This window comes from Apodemus sylvaticus, chromosome 14 (genome assembly GCF_947179515.1).
Source record: "Apodemus sylvaticus chromosome 14, mApoSyl1.1, whole genome shotgun sequence".
In the NCBI taxonomy this organism is placed as follows: domain Eukaryota; kingdom Metazoa; phylum Chordata; class Mammalia; order Rodentia; family Muridae; genus Apodemus; species Apodemus sylvaticus.
The window spans coordinates 46,889,897-46,900,505 of record NC_067485.1 but is presented as its reverse complement, the minus strand read 5'-3'; the positions used below and the strand labels follow the sequence as shown (position 1 = coordinate 46,900,505).

Here is a 10,609-nt window from a genome sequence, read left to right as displayed (position 1 = left end):
CAGTTCTTGCATGTGGATGTTCCCGTTATGCATATCCAATTTCCTAGTTAACAATAATTAACCTAGAAAACCATATAACATCTATTTAAGTCTTTGCCTGATTTGGTTATGGGGTCCATTGCTAAGAACAATGCTCTTTGTGATTGTAGAAAGTAAGTGGACAGATCCAGGTATATGGCAGACGATTTAGTTGTCACAAAGCATGTCTTTTGTGACATCATGCAAGATTTTCTTGACTTTCCTAAACTTGAGACTCTGTAAGCCTTCAAAAGATGGGCAGACCCGAAGAAGTACTGCTGGGAGGCAGGTGTAGATCTTGGTGTTTACTCTTGATACTTAAAACAGTGTTTTTCTGAGAATAAAAGAGACAGCCTTGACTTCTCTAGATTTTAAGTGATTTTTTTTTTTTAATTCAGGGATCAGAGGAAGATTCTAAAATGTCTGATCAAATAGGCAGTGGTCACTTCTTTGTATTAATATCTTGCCTTCTGTAAGAGATATAGTTTAGATTAAAAAGAGGAGAGAAAGGAAAAAAGAAAAAGGAAGAAAGGAAAGAATAAAAAAGAAACGAAGAAAGAGGAAGGAAACGATATCTCATTGCTAATAATATGAAATATTAAGATTTACTTAAAACAAACAATATTCCCTAAGATCTTTTAGCATTATCCAAAACCTCTTCCTTCTGTGTCCCTCTTGTCTTCCCCATAAGCCTCTCTCATGCCTTCATGTTGCCCATAAACAAGACTCCCCAAGACCTGAAGCCCTCAGCTTGGCTTTCTCCAAAGGGGTCTCATTTTCCTAAATACCTGCTGCCGCCGCTGCCTCTTGGATCCCCCTGCTGTCAGATATGCATAAACCCCTTGCAGGACAAGCTTTCTTGTATCAGCTATCAAAACAGTACCAGTATCACTGTCGCCTTTGGCCATGGAACTCTCTTTACCGACCGTTTATATAATGTTCAATGAGCTCCTATGACAAAGAGAAGTTCTTTGTTCAACAGTGCCAATGGGCAGGATGGTCTTATTCTAGGCCTTGTCCCTCATCTTATTAGAAGTAAGCCAAAAGTATCCAACCTAAGATAATGGTACCACAAATGTTTCTCTCACTGACTTAGACCCCAAAGCTGATGATAGAGGAGAGTTCCTGGCATTATATTGTGACTGGTATACACATTTAATGGCAGGTTCTTGGAGGAGAATCTCGGAAGGCATATGTATTTTCTATGTAGTATGCTTGATTCACCCCAACACAAAACTCATCCCACTGCAAGTGACCAGAATGGCTTTCACTCCAATTCAGTGGTTTTTGTAAGAAAGTTAAGCAGAGAACACCTATTAACTACAACAACTCTTAATGGCTACCAGAAGCACTCTTTCTACTTCTACCTACATCTCAACCACTCCCTCGTCTTTGGGTCTAGACTGTTGGATACTGGCTGTAAGCCAGTTTGATAGTGATGATACTCAAAGAAATGCCTTTTAGTTTTCAATGAAGAAAGAAGAGACAAAGACGCCCTTGTCATCTTCCTAAAACACACACACACACACACACACACACACACATTTGACAGACAGAAGGAATGGAGGTGTTTGTTGATGTGAGGGGAGTATTCCCAAGGATTAGCATATTTTCCCAGGTTCCTAAGTTTTACAGAGATAGACCTCACTTTACAACTGATCCTGTTCAGGGTAGGTCAGTGATGTTCAACTCCAAGACCCAAACAAGCCTAGCTTTGTGTCATAATATTAAATAACACCTTCCCATTCTCAAATCAAGCTGGATAATAATGACTTTCATAGTTTTCCTGTGATAACATATATAAGAAAGATATGTATATAAATATAAAATATGTACTAACTAGAGAAACAAAATGAGGCAATCTGATACTGGCCTCTCTATTTAATCCCCATTTGAACACAACAGCTAGAATTATCACTTGTAGTAATGTTGCCTTATATTTTAATATCATATATGGTTTGCTTGTTAATCATATGATTTTTGTTTTAAAATAATAAATCACTCTTAGTGGAGTCCTGAAGGAATGAGAATAATTTTTTTCTTTGTAATCCATGATAATTGTAGTCTCAAAAAGACTTTGAAAGCTGAATAAAAGCCATTGAATCCAATAATTGCCCACATATATTCCACTTCTTACATGTATGGAAGATTACTCAAATACACAACAAAACAAGGTGATTCTTTTTAATTTAAGGTCAAATTTCTAGTCCCCAATCTCACCAACAGATTCTACCAGCAGTTCTTATAATGGTGACATCCAAAGTGACCTTTAAGGCTAATGTCAATTCCCATTACCATGTAGTATCCATTTTTATATCAATTAAATAAAAAAACCAGACAACTTGAAAACATTTCATTTATTCTGTAAAACCTGATCACTAATATATTATAAGTTGCAGAATTTTGCATGTCTATATATTATAGATAACAGTTCTCTATATATGCAGGCCCATAGAAATAGATGGCCCTGTCATTATAACATTGAGAAATAGATAACTGCTTTGCATTAGCATATTTAAAATCTGAAAAATTCACAGACACAGTTACAGTTGCCACAAGAAGAAACCCCTCAGAAAACAATCAGAAAACCCTTATAACTAAAACATTTTAAATATTTCATTCTATCTTTCTTGTCGTATACATTTTGTAGATGTTACAAATTTTCTTATATTGTTTATGGGTCTTAGTGATGTTCTTGAAAACTTTATGAAACAAAGTGTGAACAAAGTTTAGAAAATAAATACAAAAGGGAAGCTAGCAATAAATGAAAGAAATGTTTTTTTAAAAGATATGAGAATTTAAAGAGGACAGTTGGAAATGGTCATGTGTACAGTGTGTTGCTACATTTTATTCCTTTAGAATGAGTTGTTATGACTTAGTAATTTCACTGAAACTAGAACTTCATGGATTGCTTCTTGTACCTCAGATGAAGTTGGGACCCATGGACCAGCAGTGACTGATGAAAAGTCTTTAAGATGTAAGGATATCCCTTCCAGGAATAAGAGTTCTCTTGAGCCACTTGTTCTACTCACACCACCAGTGACTTCAGCTTTTCTGAGGCCTTAAATCTGGACACGGCTTAAAAGTTTCAAGATCATGAAACTGAAGGAGACACAGCATGGATAATGAAGGGGAAAAAAGACAACCTAATTTAGTACAAACCATAAACCTATGCATGAACTTAATCATTAATCATTCTTGAAATAAAAGCTTAATGCAATTTAATATGCCACATGTCACAAGTTATGAAGCAAACTGCAAAATGTGACTAAGATTTTGGCAAGGTTATCTATATGGTTTAATATTTTAAAGGATGAAATGGTATTACTTTTCTGCATATTTATTCATTTTCAAATGTTTCCTAAAACTCTCTAAGTCTCATAGTCTAAATTTGGGTTATGCCATATCTTCTTCAAATTTCTTACTGCTCAAAATATAGTTTTTGCTTACTTAAAAACATATGACTTTAAAAGTAGAATACAACTTAAAGACTTCAGTACGTCCTCTTATCTTCAAATGGGTAAGAATACATTAACTATGGCCCTAGGCATACAAAAGTTCTTTTAAAACACAGAGAAGGAAACCAAACCAAAACAAAACAAAAAACATAATTGTCCTGTATCACATCACACTGGTCTTAGGCCATCTCATTAGGTCTTCTTCATTACTTGGGTATCTTCAGAAGGTTATAATTAATTTAATTTTTGGAGAAAGAGGGTGATTAAGGACAGTGTACTGCCAATCCCAATGTCCTTAAACACAACCTTTAAAAGGATAAGGCTAGAAAGGATTGTTAGAGCAGAAGTCCTGGTGTTTCCTCCAAAGTTAGAATGATTTGTAAGTTTTCTGCTCCTCCAAATTTCCTGGTTTCTTCCCAGGTGGGTTGACAGTGCCAATTCGTCTGGTAAACCAAGCAGAGATTGTCTGTTTGGAGCCATGTGATAACCAGGATGAGCCTTCAGAAGATGAAGTGGAGTGGAAATAACTCTTCCACTATCTGCAGCTTGAAGCCTAATAGGGAAACCATGCCTCAAATTCAGGAAGTCACCATGCCCTAACAAAACTCCAGCACCCAGTAGACACATGTTTTCTGGATAACCAGCAGACACTGTATGCTGGAAAATAATACAATATGGCAATTCCATATAGGTTCACTACAACTCAAATTTGCATGGACACTTTCACAGACAACAGGGATATAATCAGGGGTGGGTAGAGCACTTGGACATTTTTCATTCCTTTTGTTTGATTGGGCCAAGGTAAGGTTTCAATGAAGCAACAAAAAGCCATTCTCAACTCCTTGCTTTGTCCCATTCCCAACAGGAAGAAATAAATACGATAATTTTGGCTAATGGCATAAAAGGCAATTCCACATGTCAACAATCTTTTGCTTAACCCAATGGCTTCCTCCAAAGACAAAGAGCAGCAAATCACAGCAGCTGATGGCTGTTGTGCTCAAGAGGATTTCATTGTAAAATTCAACCTTGTTTTTACAGCTCTTAGAATGTGCCACGACGTACAAGTAATAAATCCTGAAGAACTGGTAGGGAAGAAAACAAATAATGATGACACCTATAAAGAAAAGATTTTTCAGTTGTGCCCAGAACTCCTGGTGGGATAGTAAGGAGTGGCGAAATTTCCGCACCATGGACAAGGTGATGAAGACCTGGAAACCCAAGAGAATCATTGCAATGGTTATGACAACAATGACTATCATATAGTTGACAACTTGCACATAGTCACGGCCAAGTTCTTTATGGAATCTAAAGCACTGTTTCTCGTTGTATTGTTCATAGTTTCCATACTGAGAAACCACCAAGGGTACAACAATGACAATGACCAAAAGCCACATGGCAGTACTGGCAGCAACTGCATGCAATTTTCTATAGAATTCTACTTTGTCTCTACGCTTGAAGAAGATGAGGTATCTGATGACTAGTATCACCACATAGAAGAGGAATGTGAGGTACATGTGTATATGTAACATGGCACTAACAAATTTGCAGAAGGATAATCCAAATGTCCAAGTCCCTTTGATGAGGTATGCCAAGCGAAAAGGCACTGTCAGTAGGAATACCCCATGAACCACCACCAGGTTAATGACAGCCATGGTGGTCACCGAACGTGAATTCATTTTCACCAGCAAGAATAGGATGGAGACAACGCCTACTAGTCCTCCAATGAGCACTATGACGTAAACCGGTGTTAAATGGTGTGGCAGTATAGGATCACAAGAGGAATTCTCAGAAGTATTATATCCATCCATTCTTCAAACATTACCTGCAAAAGCAAAAACACCAGTGTACCTGAACAAACTTCCAGACAATTGTTAATAGCTCCTCCAGTGCACTGACAAAGTGGCTCTGAAGTTTATCTGTTTTGATAACATATACTTTATATGTTTTAAAAATGAAGATAGCGGTCTCTATATTTCTATAGTTTCCACACCTAAAATACTAAGTCATCTTGATACTCGGTTTGATATTGCTAATAATGCAATACTGCAGACTGAGTTTATGAAGAGGTTCACAGTTCTGAAAACTCAGTGTCGAAGCGCCACACTTGATGTTTTCCTCCTTTCACACAGAGTTGTAGGGAGGTAACAGAACACAGGGACTCTGAATGTGAATGTGTCTCCTCTAATCTCTCTCTCTCTTTTCACAAAAGCATCAGGATTTAGTCATAAGGATTCTACCTGCAGGCTGATGATGTCATACAAAATATTGTAAGCATGGCTCTATTTCTCTAAGTTCTTCTAAGTAATTAGCCTAAGGATATCCATGCCTAGCTCCTTAAGAATGCTGACTAACTTGATCAAAGCTCACTGAAGGCAACAGAGAGATCGATGAATCTGCCTTTCTCATGATGGTTTTGACATCATCCTCTCTGAGGCCTTAGTTCTTCCCCTGAAATGTGGCACGACTCCCAATCTCTCATCTCGTATCTAATGTCCTGTGAATTTAAGAACACCTACTCTCACTTCTGCCCACTCTTCTTTATGAGTGCTCAGTCCTCTCTAATCCATTCTCTACGTTCTTATCTTCATTATTTTATTTTATGTGTATGATCATTTTGCCTGCACCGATATGTGTGTACCATGTGAGTGCTTGGTATTGAAAATGGCCAGAAGAGAATGCCCAATAATTCTGGAACTGGAGTCACAGATGGTTGTAAGCCACCAAGTGGACGCTGGGAATTGAACCTGGGTCCTCTGGAAGAGCAGCAGTGTTGTTCTCAACTGCTAAACCATTTCTCTATGACTTCACATTCTTCATTAATTGTTAATAAATATTTTTAAATCTTTCAATTCTACTACACACGTCAAATCTAATTTCCTATTTAAATCTTTCAATAGTTTCTCATCCTGAAATATCAATAATATCCTTTAGGTACAGTATGAATTTCTCAACTAATTAATTAAAACATATTTTTAAAAGCCCAGAATGTGCTGGATTACACTGCTCAAAGTTGGTAGGTTAAAGGAAATAAAAGGAGCTTGGCCACACCCAACATGCCTAGCATTCTGACTTGAACAGTTGCATAATAATGAGACATCTAAGGTATTTGTTTACTGATGTTAGAAAAACTGGAACTGAGCAAGAACAATGAGTCACTGGGGACCTGACCTTTGTAACACGTTTGCAATCATCCTTAATGCTTTTATAAACATCTCTTCAAACATGTATTGTTACACAAATTATAAACCAATTATTAAACCAAATGATATACGCGATGTACAAATCATGCAAATTCTCAGCAAGGAAACAGTACTTCTAAAGGCACAAAAAAAGGTTAATGGAGTGTAAAAATATTATTTTGTGTGCCAAGTAGTGTGTGTATGTACAATAACTAACCAGACACACAGACATCCTAAATTTTCTGAGAAACAAGAAAGACAATTAGAAAAAAAAACAATCTCTAAAGTCTCTTCTAGGAAAATAATAATTTCTAAAATAAAAAATTAAGAAATTCTATATAGTAATACAAAATGCTACAAAGTATGTGAGATATATATATATATATATATATATATATATACATATATGTGTATATTTTCTAGAAAATTCAAAACCAGTGTGAGAGAAAACAGATAAATGTAGCCAAACTAGTAGACAGAGATATGGGCTTTAAATTGGTCTATAACACGGGAGGTAATGGACGTCTGATGTCATCACTGAACTATATTCTTAAAATGATGAGTGCTTACGCAATTTCTTTACCTCCATTAAAAAATGATGGCTTCCTAATCCCAGAAAGCCTCAGCTTCTGTGGCCCCAGAACGTACATTCCAGAGCTGTGGCCCACTTACCCGTATCTGCCTGGAAGCTCTGAAGTTTTCTGGGTGGATAGTCCCTCTACTTGTCCTTTACTTTTTCCCTCTAAAAGAGCAGTTCTCCTGAGTGGAAAGTCTTGTTTTCCTCTGAGTCAAGCACAGATGAGCCACCAACACTCCTGCTCACCATTTCCTTACGCTGTTAGCGTAGTAAGACTGATTCCTGAAAGAAAAGAGTAAAGTCTTCTACTTGAATCACTCTCTTTGTAAACTTCCATGATGGTTGTGTTTCAAATATCAGAAGCATGAGTTAAACGATTTCTGTGTGCCTGGACTACGCTATATTGGGCTCTTTACCTTCACAGTAGTATTCCAGCTGCACATATTGTTACATGGAATTTAAGGCGGTGAAGCAGCCTTAATGCCTTTCTTTCTGTCTCTCCATAAGAAGTGGGGGAAGACAAAAAAAAAAAGAACTAAGAGCCTTTAGAGTGATTCACTCTTTCTTGTCCCTTCACTGTTACAGACATTCAGAAGCTATAGTTCCAGGACATGACTGGTTCTGCTGCTGGAGACAAGAGTTAACCTGTGATGGATATCAATGTGCAAGAGCTTTAGTTCGTCTGGTAACAGGGCCGTGGGCTGATCCATTTGCTCTGGGACAACTGGGGAAGAATTTTGGTTTCTGGTAGTATAAGCTGCAGATCTCAGATGTCAAGAGAACATTTTAAACATCCATCATAAATGTTGTTGACTGTAAATGGAGTAAAGCAATAAAAAGTCAGACTCGAAGACTGATGTTTTTAGGCTGAATTAAAGGAGTCTGCTTCACAGCACTTACAACGCTAAATGTAAGAGTCAAACACTGTGCTGAGCTTGTGTATTCACTGTGAAATGCTCTCTTCAGTTCAGTTTGTTTTGGAAACAGAGTCTGACTATGAGGCCTATGCAATTAGTTTGATTGTTAACTTACATATCTACAGTCACCTGAGAAGAGAGAGCATCAGTTGAAGAACTGCTCGGATCAGTTTGTCTGTGAGACTTGTCTTGATTGATGTGGGAGGGCCCAGGCGCCATACCTTCACAAGTGTGTTGGGTTGCAAAAGAAAACTAGCTGGGCAGGAGCCAGCAGGCAGGATTGCTCAGTGGTATCTGCGTAAAGTTCCCACCAGACTTGAATCCCTGCCCTGTCACCCCTGTTATCTGCTGTACCTTGTACAGTTAAATGAGCCCTTTCTTCTTCCAAGTTGCTTTTGGTTTGTGTTTTAACACAGAAACAGAAAAGCAAACTATGACAGATTCTATGCTGCCTCAGACTCATAATTCTCAGACACAGGCGGCCAAATACTGAGATTATGAGTGTGCACTGAAACACCTGACTCTGGCTACGATGTTTCTATTTTTTTCTTTAAGTCTACATTTCTTGAGTCTGTTTTGCTTACAGTGGTTCTCAACCTGTGGTTGCATATCAGCTGTCCAACATATCAGAGTTTTACATTATGATGCACAACAATAGTGAAATCATTGTTATGAAGTTGCAATGAAATAATTTCATGGTTGGGGGTTACCACAAACTGAAGAACTGTGTGAAAGGGTCACAGCATTTGGAAGATTGAAATGCTCTAAAGTCTGTATTTTGCACTTTTTTCATTCTCTTTGCTAAAAGGTGTAAGATTTCTTAGATTTAAAATATACTTTTTAAACAAAAATTGTGTTTGCCTGTTTTCTTGTAGCACTACAAATTGAGAGTATTTTGACTCTATTTACCCCCTTCCTTTCCTCTTATTGTTTTCATGAATTTTAAGTCTATATATGCTTTATTATTCTAGAATAAACAAATGTATGGCCTGTGGAAGTTTTTAGACAAGCTATACAACATGGTCCCATCAGCCAAGTCTCATTGGTATTAGCTCCAAGGTTTGATGGTTTCACATGGGCTAAGAGAATCAGCTTTCCATTCACTACAGCCAAGCAGAGTCAGAATATCTAGACAGTGTATTCTAAAGGAGAAGTTAGCAAATTTTAGCCATCACAACTACATAATAATACTAAATGTGGTAAATCTGCTGATAATTTCAAAATAAGCTAAAAGTAAAAAATATATTTTTTAAAAAGTTCTTTAAAAAATACAAAATTGTGACAGGTGATTCACACTAAAGACCTTTGGAAGAGTTATATAAATACCTACTACTGTTCATGCTGTCACATATACATATATATGCATATACATATATATAGAGAGAGATAAATATAGATAGATAGATTTTTTAAAGGAAGACAATACTCCAATTAGACATCTTATAATATCAAGTAAATCTTGAGTGATGGGAATAGATTAAATCTTGTTGAGTTATTGGTCAAACAGGTTCCATAGAATGCCCCAATCCCAAACATCATAGAAAGGACTATTGCTTACGCTCTACAACCTGATGGTAAAACCCTGTTTGTGAAGACACCACTTACTTATGTCATTGTAAAATTGGGAAAATTTTACATGGGAAAATTAAGCTGGTTCCCAACTAGAAGATTTATCTTTGCTGACTAGTGTCCATGGTGCTAGAAGGTACTTTGCACACACTACAGAAGGAAAGTAACCATCAACATTACCCAGCTTCAAACTTACGACCTAAAACATTAAAGTTCCTGTAAAGATTATACTAGTGCACTAGTAACACAAAAGTTGTAAGTAAACAAGTACTTTTAGGGTCTGCTCCACAAGAGGGAACCCATATCTGGCATCGCTGGGGTGCTCAAAAACCTGAGACTAGATAGATCATAGGCCCTGGGTGAAAACCTACTATTATTCTGCTAACGAAACATAGCAACAAAATGACTTCTAATGGCATATTGCTGTACACGTAGATCAGTGTCCAGCTCAACTCATCATAAAATGTCTTCTTGCAGTAGATGGCAATTAACACTGACACAACCGCCCAATGTTTAGAAAGCAAGAGACTTTGAAGCATTCAGTTCTAAAGAGGATGTCTGTATCAAATTTCTCTCTTCAAGGGTCAGGTTTCTATGAAGAATAGGAGACCGAAAGAGCATAAGAGCCTTAGGTAGTGGATGATGCCTAGACGACAGCATTCAGATATAACAGGGCGTCTAATATGTAAACTCACATATATTGTGAAAGTGTGTGTAAGATCTACACAGATTCAAGAAACATAAATTGCTCCTGGCTGGGGCAGAGGGAACAGTTTCCTCCAGTGGAGTGACACTGAGTATAATAAACACAGTTCAGGGCAGGACAGATTCTATTTTCTAACAGACTGCAATGATCATGATGATACATCTAGCTTCAGCTTACGAATTCCA

The 10,609-nt window shown here is 37.2% G+C and overlaps 1 protein-coding gene across 3 annotated transcripts in view; it reads right to left on the bottom strand.

Moving 5' to 3' along the window:
* Window positions 1-2,360: 2,360 nt before the first annotated feature.
* LOC127664898 (probable G-protein coupled receptor 141) overlaps window positions 2,361-10,609 on the bottom strand; it is a 66,294-nt gene continuing 58,045 nt past the window's right edge. For all 3 annotated transcript variants that reach the window (XM_052157149.1, XM_052157148.1, XM_052157150.1), the window contains 2 exons: window positions 7,328-7,514; window positions 2,361-5,298 (listed from right to left, as the gene is read on the bottom strand). In XM_052157149.1, coding sequence (XP_052013109.1) covers window positions 4,367-5,284 — 918 coding nt within the window. In that variant the 5' untranslated portion in view covers window positions 5,285-5,298; window positions 7,328-7,514 and the 3' untranslated portion in view covers window positions 2,361-4,366. The remainder of the gene's footprint in view (window positions 5,299-7,327; window positions 7,515-10,609) is intronic.